The 20,746-nt window shown below is 42.5% G+C and overlaps 2 protein-coding genes across 2 annotated transcripts in view; one reads left to right on the top strand and one right to left on the bottom strand.

The window, feature by feature from the left end:
- SPRYD3 (SPRY domain containing 3) overlaps positions 1-20,746 on the bottom strand; it is a 422,505-nt gene that overhangs the window by 94,110 nt on the left and 307,649 nt on the right. The gene's annotated exons all lie outside the window — the stretch shown is intronic.
- KRT18 (keratin 18) lies at positions 11,207-14,424 on the top strand. The gene is made up of 7 exons (XM_075265775.1): positions 11,207-11,692; positions 12,306-12,388; positions 12,597-12,753; positions 12,871-13,035; positions 13,157-13,282; positions 13,744-13,964; positions 14,225-14,424. Exons 1-7 carry the CDS (start codon positions 11,294-11,296, stop codon positions 14,349-14,351), a joined length of 1,278 nt encoding a protein of 425 aa, XP_075121876.1. The 5' UTR covers positions 11,207-11,293; the 3' UTR covers positions 14,352-14,424.

The raw sequence follows: 20,746 nt of genomic DNA on the forward strand, positions 1-20,746 counted from the left end.
TGCACGTAACCCCAATATATTCTTTGAATTACCAGTCAGAAACTGGCACTATATGGCAGTAGCAAGAAATGAGGGTATTTATAACCCCAATATATTCTTTGAATTCCCAGTCAGACAATGGCACTGTATACCAGTAGTAAAAATTGTGGGTGCACGTAACCCCAATATATTCTTTGAATTCCCAGTCAGAAACTGGCACTATATGGCAGTAGCAAGAAATGAGGGTATTTGTATTCCCAATATACTCTTTGAATTCCCAGTCAGACAATGGCACTGTATACCAGTAGTAAAAATTGTGGGTGCACGTAACCCCAATATATTCTTTGAATTCCCAGTCAGAAACTGGCACTATATGGCAGTAGCAAGAAATGAGGGTATTTGTATTCCCAATATATTCTTTGAATTCCCAGTCAGACAATGGCACTGTATACCAGTAGTAAAAATTGTGGGTGTATATAGCCCCAATTCTATTGCTAGGGGACTTGCAGGGTATTTCTGGGGTGAAGGTGGGGGGGCACACCGTTGGAACGGGTATCGGGGTATATATCGGGTATACGGGAATACACTGACAGTGTATTCCATTCAGGATCCTGGGAAAGCTGGGTTGCGGCGATTGAGCCCGTCAGTGCCACGTTACACTGACAAGCTTCTCCCTGGAATTTAGCTCTTACAAGAGCTGTTGGTTGTCTTCTCCTTCCTATCCTAGCCTGTCCCTGCCTACCCAGAATCTAAGCCCTAGCTAGCTGGACGGAAACCTCCGTCCTCGGTGAATTGCAAGCTCAGAATGACGCGAAGCTGGGCGTCGCTGTTCTTTTAAATTAGAGGTCACATGTTTTCGGCAGCCAATGGGTTTTGCCTACTTTTTTCAACGTCACCGGTGTCGTAGTTCCTGTCCCACCTACCCAGCGCTGTTATTGGAGCAAAAAAGGCGCCAGGGAAGGTGGGAGGGGAATCGAGTAATGGCGCACTTTACCACGCGGTGTTCGATTCGATTCGAACATGCCGAACAGCCTAATATCCGATCGAACATGAGTTCGATAGAACACTGTTCGCTCATCTCTAGTAATGTTCTAATATTGTGCATGTCCAATGTTCATGTGACCAGCCGGGGTGGTAAGATATAATCTAGCCGTACCCTAGAAATGTATACCATTGTCTTCCAAATATTGGCACCTGTTCATCATGCAAACAGACAGGGCCGACTCCAGGTTTGTGTGGGTCCTTGGGTGACAGAACCTCAGTGGGCCCTTTTGTGGCACAATTCATGCAGCAGGTGTGTAAATCTAAAAGCTGTTGGAGTATGTGGATGAGATTTGGAGAAATCTCATTGACAGTGTCACTACTGTGGATGGTGCTCACTTATTGCTCCCACACAGGATAATGTCCAGTCTAGTGTCCCCATGCACAATATAATACACCCTTGTGGCCCCCACTACTGATAATGGCCTTTAATGCTCCTTACATGATATAATGCCTCCTTATGTTCCATATACTTTATAATGATCCCACACACAAACTATTGCCCCCCCCCCCATATAATATAATGTTCCCTTATGCCCCCATTTGATACACACCCATTGTATAGTCAGTGGAAGCAATCACTGGTTGTAGAAGGGCCCGGGAGTGAGTAGTGGCACACAGTACTTGCTGTTTCTAAAACTCCTCATCCCTTCTACGCGCCGGTGTTGTCACATAGGCACCAGGACCAGAGAAAAAGTGGGGAGTCCAAGAAGCAGTAAGTACTGAGAATCGTTCTTACCACTATAGTGTGTGGGACCTGGGGGGATAACACTGTGTGGGGCCTGGGGGTACTTTACTGTGTGGGACTTGCAGTCATAATACTGTGTGTGCACTTAGGGGATACTGTAGTGTGTGGGAGAAACTCCCCCAATATATGCCCTCCCCATATGCCACCTCGAAACCCAACTCTGCAAAATCCTGGTCCTCTTATGCCCCCATATTGTATTATACGTCCTTTTGGCCCTCTCCAAACAATGCCCCCACATAGTATGATACTCCCATAGCTCTTACGCCAGACCCCACTCTGCATGCTATTGTAGGTGATACTTTAGGGAGTAGGCAGTGTGTGTGGATATCATTAGCACTCACTGCTCTTAGTTCCACTGACTTCTTGCCCCTTCCATGCTTCTGGTGTTAATATAGCACATAGCACTCAGCATCGGCACCTGGATTAGGGAAGTGGTGGAGAGTCAGGTGAGCTAAGAGCAATGAGTTCTAATGAAATTCATGCTCACTACTTGCCCACCCGACTGTTACCAGTGCAATGGGGGCTTTCATCTCTACTGATGGAATCGCTAATTGTGGACTCAATGGGACAGTCACTATGGATCCTGGCACCTACTGAAGTTTTCTGGGTGTCAGGGGCAGCACTGCAAACAAGTCTGACAGATACTGACTGAAGACAGAGGTATGTAAAAGGCTTTATTCACTGTGCTGGATTTTTTTCATTGCTGACAGTTGTTGTCATTGAGTTGCACATGCCAAATAACTGCTCTGTATCCCATCAATGGAAGACCAGACCAAGCCACAGATCAACCCAGAGATTGATTATTTTTTTGTTTAACATATGGCTTCATCTTCATCTTTGGCAACATCAGTCTTCCTCCAAGACCTAGCTAATGAAAATGTACGATTGAAATCCCTAACATATAGCTAGCTCCAAACATATAGATGTAGTATACAGCTCTATGGCTCCTGTTTCTACCATACTAATATTTAAGACTAACTGATACTAAAGGATTTCATTGATCTTAATGGGATTTCTTAGGTCTACTTTTTAGTGACTTAGGCACCATTCCCACGGAGTAACGCGCTGCTCATTCTGACACGTAAACACGTGTCAGAGTGAGCGCTGTAAAACAGAATCCCATTGACTTCAATGGGTGCCGTCTTACGTGCGCTACACATTGAAATCAATGGGTTAAAAAGCCTCCCATTGATTTCAATGTGTAGCGTGCGTAAGACGGCATCCATTGTGTTTACACGTCAGAATGAGCGGAGCGTTACTCCGTGGGAACTGGGCCTAAAATAGCACAACTGACTACTGATCTGCCCATCAGGGGCCACAAAAACCTAATGGAGAAGAACGTAACAGATGCCACATAAATCCCTTGAAAGTCAAGGCTGACATCACTCGAAATGTCTTGCAAGTAAAAAAAAAGTCACTGGAAATGTGACATGTTGTGTTACTGCTGTTTAGATATGTACTTTGTTATAATGGATGTACCACCAGATGCTATGTATATTGTGTGTGCATGTACTGTATACCCTTTTATCGATAGTTGGTGGGGCAGTCAGACATGTACTGTATGTTATATTTGAACATACATGTTAAGTTAATGTATACTGTAACATTAAGTGTAGCTTGCAGCACTTAGTCTGGGTAACAAATAGCAGCATGTTCTAAGGCGTCCCCTGCAGCATCATGAAGTGGACTTGTAATATATAAGATAGTGGCAATGTACACCTCATGGCAAAACTAGATAGCATTGGGTCCACTACTTTAGGGAAGAATAATGCAGGAATAAGTGCAGTATTTTATACAGTATTGAGCAATGACATGTGAGTGACGTGCTTCAGATTGTTTATCTTTAGGCCAGGGGCCCCATTTTGCGAAAATGCTGCGTTTTACATTACCTGCAAAGTGGATGAGATTCTGGATTTCTGCAAATCGCAGCATGTCAATTATATCTACAGAAACGCTGGCATTTTCCGTATAGGGCGGGTTCTTATTCTCTTTTAGGTTTTTGTCTTTTGCCCAAGAAACTGGAGAGGAGACGGAAACCAGCAGTCACTTTTCAAACCTATTCATTTGAATGGGTTTGCAAAGTGTCCGCCCATGAGCGCCTGTGAGCGTTTTATAGTCTCCGCAGTGAAACCTGAAAGTGGAGACCGGGGCGCAGATGTGAATCCGCCCTTAGGTATAATAGAAGCAGAAAGTCAGCAGAGGAAAACTCTACAGACATTCTGTAAAAAACACTGCGGAAAAAAAAATGTGATGCATTTCCACTTCATTCTTTCCAGTCTTTCTAGCCTAAAGACCAAATCTACATCCAAGACATGTGACTACTCACTGTACTGGTCACAAGAGTGTCAATAAAGTTACAGGCAATGATGAGTCGCCATGATATCACGCATAAGACACCAATTTTTCAGGATGGATTTTCAGCTGCCCACATCCGCAGATTTTGACAACTGACAGATGCTGGATAAGAAATCTCGGTTTGTCTAGTCTGAGTTTATACCACGTTTCACATTTTAGTTGGCTTATTTGGAGCCAGAATTTTATCAACATGTAGGTTTTTTCTGTCCGCTTGAAAAGTCGGACATCTTTATAAGCGGACAGTCAAGGACAGGCACAGAGTGCAAAAGAACGCACCCGATCGCCATTTAAATGAATGACAAGTGTCACGGACACAGCTAGTGTCCGCTCCTAATGTCCGTGCGAGATTTTGAATGGACACTAGGAGCAGACACTACCTGTCGGACACTGACGCTAAGAGAAGATTATCCTTTAATAGTCCCACCATGGGGAAATTTCAGTGTGTTACAGCATCATGATAATATGGATACAGGATAATAACAGTAATATATTACAGAAGGAGACACACATAAGCTCAGAATAGCAGATAGGAGAAAATACTAACAGTCATAGCAGCTAAAGAAAAAGAAGACTTCAGGATCATTTAGTTCTCTGTGCGGAGTGATCTTCCTGATGTAGATTATACAGCCTGACCGTAGTTGGGAGGAAGGATCTCTGATAGCGCTCCTTTACACACTTGGGGTGAAGCAGTCGGTCACGGACAGTGCTGCCATGTCAATGCCTACTTTTTAGTAATACTGGTGAGTTTTGCATCTGTTGGGGAATCAATTAATAACAGTATAACAATTACCAGTTTTAACAAATTCCATCTATGTTCTATTAAGTCCAGCTCTGTACCTCTGTAAGGATATGTAACCTGCAACACCTGCTGCCTTTTGTAAAATCTTTGCAATTCACTTTGAGGGGAACAGTAGAGACACCTAAAGTAAAGCACTCCATTATCTCCGAAGCCCCCATTCACTTCAAAGGGGGCACCAGAGATAGATGGAGATCCCACAATTTATCAGGCCTGATGGCAACACTTCTTTCATGATTGTCTTTGGGACTGGAGGTCATGCCATGAAAATAGTAATAAGTGGGTAAAATATTGCGAGTAGCAAAATGTTAAGTGAAAAGGTCTGTCCGTGTCGCTAACCATGTAACTATTCAGATAAGTGTAGTATATAGGGCTGCACCCATATCGATGCCGTTCTGTTCCATTTACTTTCCCCTGTGACACACATTCCTTACAGTAATTTCCCCCTCCTTTCTTCACCCTTCACAAGGCTGAGGGGGCGGCTAAGACATTCCTGAAAGGATCAAACAATTCCAAGTATTACATGAGAATAAAATCTTTATACAAAGCTTTTTTGATCTGTTTTTAAGGGGATTTTGTATGGACATTTTATATCAGGACAAGCCCTTTCTATCTTCCCCTGCTAATTTTATCTTCTACGTAGACAAAAACAAAGTCTTCAATCTACCTTGACCTCTTGTCTGTGAAAACCCCCTAACATCACCTAAGTTCTTACCAAAGAGTATTCAGGCTCTTTAGTATAAATGGAGCCTCTTGTTTTCTTTGTATTAGATTTATTTTCTATCTTTGCACAATAGAGTCTTGGTTGTCCTTGCTTGAGGAAAGTCTGCCATCTCACAGACAAGCAATTGTTCAGACAACCAATGATTCACCCAACACCCCTAATAATATATTACGTTGAATGGTTCATTGAAATCAGTCTATTGTGCCCCATAACAGGATCATCTGAAGGCTAAGTGAAAAATCTGAGCCTCCATTTTAACAACCATCCTTGGCTAGCAAGGGAGTGTCACTGGCAACCAAGATCTGAGATATCTACCAGGTATTGGCTACAGAGCAATTGTATCTGGCCAGGGATTTTGCAGTATATATTTTGTGTGAGAGCCGGGATAACTATCAGCCTATATGGCAAATGAATTTATAGCCCTCTATTACCCAAAAAAAGGCAAAAGAGTGCTACGTGACCTCCATTGGGCTAGTGTACATAGTATACTTTTTATGTTGTCCTATAGAAGTATCCACTAAGACAACAATCTGGCATCAATGGTAGGCCATATATACTGCTTATGTTTCGTTCACACTTGCGCCCGGTGTGAGCATTCCGTCAGGTTTCCGTCTTCAGCCCCGGTGAAACTGGACAAGGGATGGAAACCCGTCAGTCAGCTTTAAAACCCATTCACTTGAATGGGTTCGTAAAGGTGACCACCAGTGTCCACCTGCAGCCTGTCCGCGGGGGAACCATTTTTTTTAGCCGGACGCAAAGTCAGACATGAAGGACCTTGTGTCCAGTTAAAAAAAAACGGTTTTCCTGCAGACAGGCTGCATGTGGACACCGGCGGTCACCTTTACAAACCCATTCAAGCAGGGGTGTAACTACCACAGAGGCAGCAGAGGCGGCTGCCACAGCTCCCGGGCCATTAGGGGGGCCTGGTGACAGCCGCTACCGCTGCATTTTTTTTTTTTTTTTTTTTTTTAATAGGCCGTTACGGGCCCTATTTACTTGCCGATCCTGGCTGGGCTGGGATCGCTAAGTGACACCGCGGGCCCCACAAATACTATCATTATTCTCAGGGGTCTTTGCAGACCCCCGAGTATAGTGATTGGAGGCCCAGGAGAGGTAAGGGAACGTAAAAAACACTGTTACTTACCTCTCCACGATCCTGCCAGGCCTTCTTCCTACTTGTCTGACGTCTCTGACGTCACATGAACCCGGCCTGCTTCCCGGGTCATGTGACGTCCGACGTCATAGAAGAAGGACGGCAGCAGAGAAGACAGCGTAGGAGTTGAGGGACAGGTAAGAAACAGTAATTTTTTATGTTTCTATTCCCCCGGGTCTCCGATTATTATACTCTGGGGTCTGAAGAGACCCCAAAGTATAATTGTTTATGGGTGTCTACTATGGGCAATAATATTATGTGCAGGGGACACTATGGGGGATAATACTGTGTGCAGGGGCCACTATGGGGGATAATACTGTGTGCAGGGGCCACTATGGGGGATAATACTGTGTGTAGGGGCCACTATGGGACATAATACTGTGTGCAGGGGCCACTAATGGACATAATACTGTGTGCAGGGCTTACTAAGGGACACAATAGAGTGTGGAGGAGGGGGTCAGTTTAGGTCTTCGGCGTCGGTTGAGGGGGGAGGGGCATGTCAAAAGTTCGCCACGGGGCCCCGCCATTCCTAGTTACGCCACTGCATTCAAGTGAATGGGTTTTAAAGCTGACCGCCGGTTCACACCAGATACAAAGGCAAAAGTGTGAACCGCCCCTTATAAATACATCATAACCTGATATTGCTCAGTATTTCAATTGCAAATATTATATTAATAAGGTGTATTGAGTAGAGGTGGCAGGATGCAAATACAGATTATCTTGTGAGATATGTTTAGATGCTTTATCTCAGTTTACGAGAAGCCTCAAATAATATGGGTTTATTCCTAGTTTGCAAATGCGATGTCATTTGCACATATTTAGTAGTAAAATAATACATGATGTGCTCTATGAAGCTAGTAGGGGAAGTCGGCCATATTGACCATATTTTAATGGTTTTATGGATAGCAAGACTCCCCGCCTGTGATACATAAACTGTTACCTTATTGTATTGTCTCACATTCATTTATATGACTCTGCCAAAGGCCACAAGTTCCTATGTGAATCGGGTAAGTGATCTGGGGTGTGGTGAGACTACACGGCTGTCATATTCACACAAAGAAATTCGAGCAGGTGCAGCAAATGTTATAGATGTGTCATTCATCTTGAGACAACATCCTTGTTGTACCTCTTAGCTCTCATGTGTAGTCATAGATAAGTAATCATTCATCTTTATCTTGGTACATGCGGCAAGTATATGGAGTTCTTATTTGTGTGGAGGAAGGAGGGGGCTATTACCTATAGGGGGCACTATTAGGGTATTTCTACCTGTATGGAAAGACTATTACTTGTGGGGGAACTATGAGGGCACTATTAGCTGGGGGGGACACTATTACTTATGTGGAGAAGGACTATTGCACAAGAAGGGCACCATTCCCTTGTAGGGTGACAAGAAGAAGACTGTTGCTTTTCTGGGAACACAATTGCTTTGCTGGGGCACTGTTACCTGGCAGGAGCCACAAGAGGGTGCTATTAACTTTTGGGAGCACAATTAACTTTGGGGGGTTAAAGGGAGCCCTATCTATTAGTGTTGTATCATTGGGTCACTTAAGAGACCCTGTGATGCATCTTAAACTTGGGCTATGTCTACACAGTGACTTTGACTGCAATACCAGCTACCAAAGATCACCGTATCCCCCCTCAGCTCCATTACTAATGTAAGTGAATGGAGTCACACTGCGACACCAAGGGGGCTGCAAGTGCAACTTCTATTTGCAAAAAGATCAAAGTTTAATGTTTTTTTTGCTACTAGAAGTCAAATTCACAGCGTACCCCGTGTGGCAATGTGACTCCATTCGCTTACTTTAGTAGAGAAACTGAACCACATGGCGACTTTTGGAGTGGCTAAAGTTCCCGTGTAGGCCTAGCCTTCCAGACAGGGATGACGGCCATAAAAAAGTCATAGGGTGTGGCCCAAGATGAACTTGCACCAGGGCCCATGATACTTTCACTACACGCCTGAATATGATGTGGATACTTTGATTTCCTTACACAACACTTTACTGACCTGTGACTTTTCAGTCTGTGTACTAGTTCTGTTTCACTTTTCTTTGTACCTTTGTACATGTTTTATAAGCTAATAAAAGTATTATAAAGATAATTCACACAGGAATAACATTTTTATTATCCTTCCATTCTGGAAACCTCCGTATAATGCAGAATGCTCAGTAAAAGCCGCTCTTGTGGTCATGCTCAGGTATATATGTATAGCAGCACAGCGGGGCTTCCTCTGACAGTAACATCTGATCCAGGGATTGGACAAACTGGACCTGCAGCAATAGGCAATGTTTGGTTTTCCTGTTCCCTTTGGATTGTGATGTTCTCTTTGAGTACGTGTATGGTGACATCAGCCATTGGTACAGCAAGTTCATCTACTGGTTGTGAATCTGTTAGTAATGTTATATTATCTGTATTAGGCCCCCCATACACATTAGATAGTGTAAGGACTCATGTAGCTCACCTGTGCTACGCTGTTTCCATCATTCTCATTCTCCTCTATGGGAGTTCTGGGCAGCATTGCTCAGCAGTTCCTGTAAATTCCAGCTATAGTAGTGTTTGGGCGAGATGGGAATAACTATTTAATATCATCACACAGAAATTAAGCATGGTTGGATTTCTGCTGACTGTTGTGTTGCCGTCACATAACTTGCAGGTAGCGTTATCATTTATATGCAATGTAGTATATTGGAACAACAATAACTAGACTGCAAGTCACCTTGTAACCCAAACCTGACATACAGTACCCTGGGAAATTTTTTCAGCAGATATGCCACCAATATACTTTTAGCTAAAGTTATTCTGCATAATGCCTCGTTCACACTTGTGCCTGCTTTCCGTCCCTCGTGAATCTGCCGAAATTGCAGAAAAACAGATTGGGAATGGTTTGCAAACAGTCCAAAAAAAGTGGATTCATGGTGGAAAAGCTGCAATCGGACACCTGCGGATTGCTTTAAAAACCCAATGGATTTTTATACGGACCGTTTGCAAACCATTCTCAATCTGTTTTTCTGCAATTTCAGCAGATTAACAACAGACAGACACCAGTCGCAAGTGTGAACGGCACCTATTTTGGGCCACTATATGTTGTTATAGCTTTGCTTCACAAATATATATAAAAAATCGTATACAGCATAATTTCAACTCAAATATGGTGTAACCTAGTAAAAAAAATAATTCTACAAGCCCGAACCTTAGAGTAAATTCACATCTGTGCTGACGTCTCCATTAGTAAGGGCTAATTCACACGTAGCTTTTTGGTCCGGATTTTGACGCGGGAAGCCGCATCAGAATCCGGACCAAAATACGCATGCGTGGCTAGCCGCAGCTGTCGCGGCTTCCGACAGTCGCAGCTTTCCACTCCAGATTAGACCCAAATAAATGAGCCTAGTCCAGAGGGATTGTCTTGACATAGACACCACAGCTGATTCCACCGCGGAATCCACGTCAAGATAGGGCAGGTCGCTTCTTTTTTCCCACGAGTGGTAAAATACCGCTCGCATAAAGAGGAAATGACCGGCTCCCATTGAATTCAATGGGAGACGTTTTTTTGACGCGGATTCCGCGTCAAAATCCGGTCCAAAAAACTACGTGTAAACTAGCCCAAAGTCTTACATAGAGGAATTTTTCCTCCACCCGTTTCAGTTTAAAAATGATAGACACCCAATGGACCCCATAATAATAATAACAAATTTTATTTATATAGCGCCAACATATTCCGCAGCACTGTACAATTCATAGGATTCAAGTACAGACGAAAAGATACATTTACAAAGAAATAGTCACTTCACACAATGGGAAGTCACACGTTATAGGCAATGGGGTTCGGCGGGCTCCATGTGTTACCGCTGTTTTAGTAGTCCGCCTCTCCGAACAATGGAGAGGTGACGCTGGTGTGAACCTAGCATTAGTTTGTCCCTGAACAATGCTCATAAGAATTCATTTTACTAATAAAAGAATGTAACTATAATATATACAATGTAATTCCCTACTGAAGTGTTTTTTATTCTGTTTCATGGTAACATAAGGAGCATGGGCCAACCATGCCAGAATGTAGGTAAGACATTCACAGAGGAGATGTTCAGCAGCACAGGCAGGGGAACACTCAGGGTATAGTAATATTATATGGTAGTATTTTCTGTATCCAGTGTAGGTGCTTCTATTTTCTTACAATGTCTATGGAGCTTTGTAGTCACAGCATACGTGTGTTCATGGGGCTGAAATTTTGTTACTTTTTGAATCTTCATTTTAGAGGAAATCTCAAACTCATAATGTACTCTGTACTGAACACTCGAATGAATGAAACCTGCCCCTTCCCCTAGGCATCTCCACCCTGCCAATACTTCCAGTGGGAAGGATTACAGAGGGAGGAGGGCAGTGTCACTCCCCCGTCCTCTATGCCGAGCTCTAGGTATAAATTGCACTACTCAGAGCAGGACAGAGTAGCCAGCAGCTCTTTGCCAGTGGTCATTGTTAGTCCTTGTATTCCACTAGCTTGTAAACATGAGTTTCTCTTCTTATTCCACCTATTCCTCAAGAGGACGGAGCCCCTTTACCTATAGCACTCCATTCACTGGAGGCAGCAGTGCTGCTAGTGTCCATGCTGGAGCAGGAGGCTCAGGGGCCCGGATCTCAGTATCCAGGGTGTCTACTGTAGGTTCAGGGTTTGGTGGTGGCTCTAGTTCTTTTACATCTGGAGGTAGCCTTCTAGGAGGTGTCCAAAATGAGAAGGAGACTATGCAGGACCTCAATGACCGCCTGGCATCTTACCTGGAGAGGGTACGTAGCCTTGAATCAGCCAATGAGAAACTTGAGCTGCAGATTCGTCAACATATGGAAAAGAAGGGACCCTCTAAGGACTGGAGCCCATATTTCAAGACTCTGGAGGAACTGCGCAAACAGGTGGGGACTTTTTTATGTATATTATATTACTCTTAACTAGCGTTTACAGAAACTTTCACAATCGTTCTTAAATATATTCTAAATATAGCGAACAATGGAGTGTTTGAGAAAAACTTTTGGAAGAATATAGTCTTGGAATATGATCTATGAGTGATGGAGATAGTTAAATATGAAGAGATGGGTGTGGACAGGATGAGGTTAAGCGGATTCTCTTCCTGCCAGAGATGGAGAACTGCAAACAAATCATTAGTGAATTATAGAGCAAGGCTCCGAGGATTTGAGCTTCAAGACAATGCTGATATGTATATAATCTCTGATCTCTAACTTATGTTGACCAAATCATAAAGTTCACTGAGATTTAATAAAACTAGACTAACGCTACAGTTGGAATTGCTTATAAGTTGCAATAATGATAAGAGTCTAGATCTTGAGAAGAGCAGAACAATCTAAGGTCTACTCTGGGTCCAGACCATGTGCATTGATGTTTAACTTTCTGGACCTGCTGAGATTTATAGATCCATGAAATCTTAGGTAATTATTGTGTTAGACTCAATTGCTTTTGTTTTGTGTTGGTTGAGTTTTTAGCTGATTTTATCTCCTTGTCTGCTCACAGGTATTTGACAGCACTGTGGAGAATTCCCAGCTAGTCCTGCAGATCGACAACGCGCGTCTCGCAGCTGACGACTTCAGAGTAAAGTAAGTCTCAGTGTCCTCGTGAGCTTTCTACTTCTTAGTTAACCTCATGCAGGTGAACATTAACTTTGCTTCATGTGTTAGGTCTGAATTGTGATGTGGCATAGACCTGAAATTTGCTTTCTCAGTGTATCTAGATAAGGAAATTACAGAAAAGGGCAATGGAGATAAGCCATGTCCAGGTCCTAATATCTCTGCTTTGTCGCTTTAGGTTTGAGTCAGAGCTGGCTATCAGACTGTCTGTGGAGGCTGATATTACTGGACTGCGCAAGGTCATCGATGATACCAATGTTTCCCGACTCAACTTGGAAAATGAAATTGAGTCTCTGAAGGAAGAGCTGATCTTCTTGAAGAAGAGCCATGGAGATGTAAGCAATAAAACTATGAAAGACTGACCCATTTTTTGAGAGGTGTAAGGAAGGATGGAAGTCCAGTGAACAGTATGGATATTATGTTGATTTGCGCCTTTCTGGGTTTTTTTGCAGGAGGTCAACCAACTCATGGCTCAGATAGCTGGTTCTGCCGTAACTGTGGAGGTCGATGCTCCCAAAACTCAAGACCTTGGTAAAATTATGGCAGACATCCGAGCGCAGTATGATGCACTGGCACAGAAGAACCGTGAAGATGCTGAGAAGTGGTACCAGACAAAGGTAAAAAAAATAAAACTTAATGAGCGGCGTCTCAATAATATAAACTTTACTCGACTTGCTAAGAAATTATTTATTCTCCCTGTACTGTGGTTAAGTGGAAGATGTCTCATTTTCTGCACAGGTGGAGGAACATACAGTACAAATAACCCAGGACAATGAAGCTCTTCATTCAGCAAGGACCTCAGTAACAGAGCTAAGACGCAACCTACAGTCTCTGGAAATCGAACTTGAAACTCTACGAAACCAGGTAAAAACTATGAAAATTAATCCATCAATAACATACCACTAAGATTTTCTAACATAGACATGCTTAGTCACTCTTATAGGGACCAGCAGCTAAAGGGGCTCAACTGTACTCAAGCTAAGGTCCAGTTGGAGATCAATTTGGATAACGTTGAGAATGGATAGGGTGGAGGGAAACTGAATGTAGATTTCTAGGAGACTGAAAAGAAGAAGAAGGTGAATAGAATAGCATAGGGACAAATACTTATTAGTTTATGAGCTTACTTAAAGGTGGAGTGGCCCATCCTCCTGTGATCTGATGGAGTTACTGGCCCCACCCATGTCACATCTCCTTTTAGGAAAGTGGCGAGTGAAATGTAAAAAAATGCCACTTGCGACAATTTTTGTTACGGGTGGCATTCGTACATAAGCATGTTATATGCCTGTCACTGTACCTGTACTAAACAATTTTTTTTAATTCCACAGAAACAAAATCTTGAAGGTTCTCTCCATGAAACTGAATCTCGGTATGCTATGGAACTGGAGATGTTAGGTGCCAGTGCCCAGTCTCTTGAAGGAGAACTAGCGCAAGTACGTAGTGACTGCCAGAGACAACAGCTCGAGTACCAAAGTCTACTCAACACTAAACTCAGACTGGAATCCGAAATCCAGACATACAGACGTCTCCTCGATGGGGATGACTTTGAGTAAGTGTCAAAGATTTCATCTTCTATCTGACAAGGAATGAACCTTTTATTACTTGTTGCACCATTATATATTGCTGATTCCTATATTAGCCCCCATCTCCAGACAAATACATAAGTTTTGGGCGAATGTAAAATTGTGTTTTATAATATATTATGTTTCCCTAGTTGGAGATCAATCCAGGGCAGTAATATTAACCCCTAGACCACAATACTAAGAAGATAATTACTCTTCTAATCTTTCTTGTGCTCTCTATTTGTAGCCTCCAAGACGCAGTTTCAGCCTCAACAACACAGACGGTGAAGAAAGTCATCACAACCACACAAAAGATAATAGATGGAAAAGTTGTATCAGAAAGCAACGACACACGTGTCCTGCAATCCAAATGATTGTTCCACCACCTGGAAGCAGCCAATGACTGTCCAATGCATTTCAATAAATAAAGATTCCAGGTTTTAAGTACTCAAGAAGTTGTTGTGATTTTATATTGACTTCGTATGGTTAAATGAAGCCAGCATTTTTTGTAAAAAGTGCTCTGGCTAGGGCGTATCTTCCCTTAGAATAAAAGGATCATCATACCTGATCCTGATCCTTCTTACTCCAACATCATCTGTTGGAGAGAGTTGGGAGGCCTCTCTACATGTAAGATAGTTGGCCTGTCCCACTGGGCTTCAGATGGCTTTTCTTATATGTATGGGGCTCTTTAGGTCCCCTCCTTTTAAAGCTGACCATACACATTACACTGCGATCAGCTGAATGCCACTCAGCCAACAAATCTCACCATACACCTCCTTACATGTACATGTTCATAATGGGGGGAGAAAGCCGATGACAGATACATATTGAAATCCAACATCCCAATCCTTATTACATTGGGAACCAGTTAGGAGACCACCGTACACATTACATGGTCATCCACTCATGCCAAAGAAGATTTGGTCAACATTAAACTGGTCTAGGAATTGCTAATGATGGACCCAGGGGTTCCGACCTCCGGGTCATATGATCCTAAGTAGTCGCTCTGCCCCTTCCTCCCCTGATCTCACAGGTAATTGATTGCATTCAGCCGCCATTGCATGGGAAGTTACCTGTGAAATTGGGGAAGGATAGAGGAGGATGCGCAATGTTTCGGATCACTTGATCAGGGAGATGTGACATCGCCGTCCTCCCAGGTCTATCAACAGTGATCCCCATACCTAATAAATAAAATACAACTCCCTGAACAACATCTTTAATGTGTATGACTATCTTCTATAAGGAAAATGTTTGTTTTTGTACCGTGTTAGCCAGTGGGTAGGAAATATAAAAAAACAAAAAACTTGAAAGTCTTCAGTAGTTGATACCTTTTTTAATGGCTAACTCATAATGATGACAGATTATAACGTTTATATCTTAGATATATCTGAAGAAGAAGCCGATTATAATTATTAAGTTATAATTATGAGTTAATCATTAAAAAAGGTATCAACTACTGAAGACTTTCAAGTTTTTTGACTATCTTCTAGATAACCAAATACACAACAATAGATGCTAGTGATCCAACCGAAAGAAATAATAGTTTATGATTATCAATATGTTCAATGCTCAGTCCTAACCAATAGAATATATCAGTATTATAAAATTGCAGTGTTTAGAAAATTCACATACAGCAAGGACTTTTCTAGAAAACTGAAATGGTGCCACTGTCATCCATGCGCTGTGTTTGGTATTGCAGCTCAGTTTCATTTACTTCTATATCATTTGTGAGCACAAGTTTCATCCCATTATAGATAACAGTTTTCAGCAAAGGAGGGAATGAACTCTGGGCATCACCCAAGAATGGAATGTAGATGGACACAGGAACAAGTTGGAATTCCTCACATACTCATTGGGGCAGATTTATAAAGACCAGCGTTTCATATGCCAATCTTAATAAAGGCCCCAAACTGTCATAGATTTCCTGTATAACTCTCACACCAGAAAACTGGCTTGAGTTATAAATATGTCTGGCCAAGCAGCAACCATCTCTGACCACCCTGCTCCACCCACATGACCCCATCCTGGTTCCACTGCTCCACCCATGCAGAGCCTTGCTCCAAGGCAGATGTTGATTACTTAGATTACTATGCTGTGAATGTGACAAATTGTGCACCTGAGTGTTCATCACATGACCACAGACTGTATATCACATGACCAAGGACTGTATATCACATGACGATGGAATGTATATCACATGACCATGGACTCATTTTTATTCACTGAAAGAAAAATGAATGACAGCAAACAAGATATCTAGAAAACTGATTTGACCGTTTTGAATTGATATGGAAATCTGGGAAAATATTGGAATTTTGTAGAAGTTTTCATTATACAAACATTTGTCTATCATTATTTGTCTGTAACTGAAGAACACCTTTAAGATCTACAGACCCCTTTTTTTAGGCTAGGGTTGCTCAGGGTGCTCTCGCAGTTATCTGCCATGTACTCGCTGTCTAGTCTAGTAGCAACACCAAATCACAAGTCACCTGCACTGTGGGATGTCAATTCACACCATGGCTTTCAACTGTTGCAAAGCAGTGGGGAATCCAAAGTAATTCCTGCAGGTGCCAGCATTAAACCATCCCATATTTAGGAAGTTTCTGCTGTGCCAACTTTCAAGATCTCCACTATGAAAACTTAGCAGCAGGTCTAATCCATAGACTTTCTCCTGGTGCCCACATGGCAGGGCATTATAGTCAATGCTCATCCATTTGATTACCTTTAAAAGGCCAACTGCACAAAGAGGCTGCCTAAAAAAGCAGTAACCTTCCATATGTCTAGAAGAGAGGGTCACCATCATAGCAGTCATTTTATGGCTAAGGCTCCACATTGCGGAAACGCGGCTTTTGTTGTAGATTTTGTTGCCGTTTTTTCACCCAAAGCCAAAAATGCCTACAAAAGGAATGGGAACTCTCTAAAAAGTACTACCTTTTTCTTAATCCATTTTTGACTTAGATTCAAAAAACCGCAACAAAATCTGCTACAAAAAAAGCTGGGTTTCCGCAACATGGGGCCTCAGCCTATAAGTCACTTGGGCACTCTATGTGCAGAATTTATCTGAAAAGAGGGCGTGGCCAGCACATTTAGTGCCCATGTCACAAGAAAGGGGGCATAGTGCCAAACAAAACCGGACATGGTAATGCCCAGAGAGTATGTGACCATACTCATAAGGAGCATGGCTTTGTCCAAACACATGCACAACACACTGTACACATCAGACAATGTTTGCAGGTATGCTGTTAATAGAGCATATTTAGGGAAAATACATCTACAATACATACATTTACATCCAGTATATATACATACATTTATAATATTATAATACATTTATACATAATATTATAATACATACATACATACATTTTAAAATACATTTACAAATACAATTTCTTCAGCTCCTGTGTAGAATTCTCTCCATTTGCTGGAAGTCATTACAGATAAATACACACTATCCAGGTGCTACACAGATAAGAGACCTGTTTTGGATGTTTTACATTCCTTGGAGTCTGCTGAGTGTATACAGGAATTGATGGTTAAGATAACAGAAAGAAGGAATAAATATCCATAGCCTTCGATTAGTGCACCATGTTTAGGGCGGGGTGTGGCTCCATATACCATGAAACAACCACCCGAAGCTCCAGGATCCTGATTAATGTAATGTGCTTTAGTGCATATATATCTACTTTGAAAGACATTGTGCCCACATCCCCGACTTCACATCTGCAGACGAGAAGAGGAAACTCTACACCCTACTAGGAGAAGAGGAGTCCACTGTAGAGATCGCTGCCCAATATGTGTCCACCTGCCACCATACAAGAGTAAGACCCCAAAGACTACTAAACCCCCACCACCCACCCACTCTACACCCACCCATAGCCACATGTCCCAAACAAGAACGACAAGACCCCAAGGACACACGTACCCCCAAACCACACACGCCCACCCCCTTCTCCCACCCCCAACCATTCCCTGGTCAATATATAGACCTCTATGTATAATAACAATCATCCTGGTTATATTAGAGATCAGCAGTCCAGGAAGGAGCTTGTGGTGGTGTGTACAGTCAGAGCAGCATGTAAGGAAGCGGCAACCCACAAAAATATCCCTGAGACCTTCCTCAATAACAAATACCTTTATTCTTTTCTCACACAGAGGTTCAATATGCTCTTTAGGTGGTATACATTGTTTATTGGTTACTGTCACTTTAAGTGGCACGCTATGTTTGGTAGTAGCAGCTCCTGTTTGGTGGGTTTATTACTCATGACTTCGGCTTTATCTATAACAGTCCATTATTATACTGCACATACTCCCATAGCCGAGTCCCCACTGTGCACTCTCACGACCTCCTTGGATATAGTGGTCCCACTGCTGACATACTGTACAAAAGGCCTTTCCACAGCTGTATTTGCAGAGCTCAGCTGCACATAGCTTCTCAGACTGCAGGAATGCTTTAATAGCCACATATATACTGTATACTACAGTTTAGATATTTATTTTATTACTCATCCATATAATCTGGGCTGCTCTGGTTGTTTTGGCCCGTGCTGAAGAAATCTGAAGAAAATATCCTAAAAATATTTTATAAAATAAAAGCAGGATATTAGGTGGCAGTTGCACCCCCTCACCCATGCACGCCAGGTATGACTAATACACATGAGTCACAAAATCCAGGGAAATCCTGCCTCGACCAGGATGTGGAAGAGACAAGCAAGAGGTCTACAGCTATAGAGACATGAACCTGTATGTGGCAATACGAGCCTAGACAAACAAGAAGATCAATGGTATAAAATGTTTTCTTCAATTTCTGGGAAAAACTGAATTCAGCTGATCTAGAACTAACTTGGATTCCGCAATATGAACACTTCTTCAATGATCCTGATTTGCTTCAATCCCCTGACTATTGAGTCGCCTGATTATGAAATGTCAAATTCCTCCTGGTCAGCGGTGGACACACCTTATGTTTTTATGATTCGGTTATAATTTCAAGCACAACCATCAAAAGAACTAATCCAGACATATTGCAGTCCTACTTCTCTACCCCAGAGATAAATGAATAGGGCTGAGTATACATAGATGCTGGCCAAAACCAGATGTCAATTACTAATAGTCTGGTATGGCCTAGCACATATGGACGACACCTAGAAGTATTTACTTGCATAACTGTGTAATTATTGATGACTGTGAAGTTGGCGTAGTGTTGTTTGCATGAGACTGCTGCAATGTTAGAACACACCCTTAGTCCCCTTGTACACGACCGTATGAACATTTTTTTCCGGATAACACACTGACCCATTCATTTCTATGGGCCCGTACACAGGGCCCTGAATTACACAATCATGTGTGCGGGCCAACAGTCTGTGCCACAAAATATGGAACAGGTCCTATTCCTGTCCGATGTCGCAGCCCTGCTTCCTCGGTTACTATTCATTGAAAGAAAGTGGCCGCAGAAGCACGGCCGATGCACAGACGGAACATGGATGATATCCCTGTGTACCCCATGCGCCACCTGTGCAGCATTTCTGCATTACTCTGCAAGTCACTGAGGCAAAAACCAAGTAAAGCTGAGTTCACACAGGGATTTTAAGTCTGCATTTTGACGCGGGAAGCCACGTCAGAATCTGGTCCAAAAATACCCTCCGCTCCGGATTAGGCCTAAATGAATGGGCCTAGTCAGGAGGGAGTGTCACCCTGTGACTTTTTCACTCATGTTAGGTAACAGAGTCACATTGAAACCCCAACATTGCTCAATTTGTGACGTTAGTAGCACCGTCAGGTTTTGATTCAATTCCATTCGCTAACATCAGTTAAAGGGATTTTCCCATCTCAGTGTCTCAGCAATCTGTCTGCAGTCTCTGCTTCTCATTTCCTGTATTTCTCTCTCCCTCCTCCCTCTTGCTGAATGGGACACACAATACTTATGCAAGATAACATGCACATGATTGTAAAGAACAGTATCAGTGTTATCTGTGTGTGTACATAGAGAGATAACAGACCAGGCTTTATTAGCAAACTGTAATTAGCTGATCGATTGTCCTGCCGAGCAGTGAGTAAGTGTCATCACTTGTCCTATCGGTTCGTGGTTACAGCACTGCTGTGTAAACAATGGGAGGAATAAGATCACATTGCAGGCAAACAAAGCAGAATTTTTTAAAGCAATATATTTAGGAAAAGTCTTCAATTTACAAAAACTACCAGTATAGATAGGATCCTTGAGATGGGACAACCCCTTTAAGGAGATGCAGAGCACACATGATGAGCTTTGGTAGTTATGAGAGGGGCGTTCAAAGTCGCCATGTGGACCTAGATTTAGCGATTCCATTAACCAAACCACAGTGAAGACCTGCTATAGGTATAAAATCCATAGTATGTCCATTGGATGAGTTTTGCTGCAGTTGATTAGCTTCTGCAGGGTTTGGGCAGCTCACCCCCTGCGAGTACTGCACCTGCAATCTTCTGACCCACTTTAGAGGAATCTTTCCTATCAAAGCAAAGTAAAACAACCAATTACAACTAATGGAGTCACGTTGTCTATCAGGAGTCAACAAAGGTTACCAATTATCCAGGTCGTGGTATTTCTGGTAGTAGTAAGTATGTCGGATTGGTCTGTATTGGGACGACAATTATTCTGGTATTCTATTCTATTATTCTAGCAATACTGAACAAGTATTTGCTGCTATTTCCTTTGCACACAGGTCATTATCAACAGGAAAGAATAAGACTTGCTGTACATAGTTGTTTGCTGAATGGCTTTTTCTCCTCTACTTCC

The sequence above is a fragment of the Leptodactylus fuscus genome, chromosome 2 (genome assembly GCF_031893055.1).
Source record: "Leptodactylus fuscus isolate aLepFus1 chromosome 2, aLepFus1.hap2, whole genome shotgun sequence".
NCBI lineage: Eukaryota > Metazoa > Chordata > Amphibia > Anura > Leptodactylidae > Leptodactylus > Leptodactylus fuscus.

What these genes read in the sequence shown, in the direction of transcription:
- KRT18 (XM_075265775.1), top strand. Translation starts at nt 11,294, where the DNA reads ATGAGTTTCTCTTCTTATTCCACCTATTCCTCAAGAGGACGGAGCCCC. An exon ending in TGGAGGAACTGCGCAAACAG is followed by an intron (nt 11,693 to 12,305) that starts GTGGGGACTTTT and finishes GTCTGCTCACAG; the next exon opens with GTATTTGACAGCACTGTGGA. An exon ending in AGAAGTGGTACCAGACAAAG is followed by an intron (nt 13,036 to 13,156) that starts GTAAAAAAAATA and finishes TTTTCTGCACAG; the next exon opens with GTGGAGGAACATACAGTACA.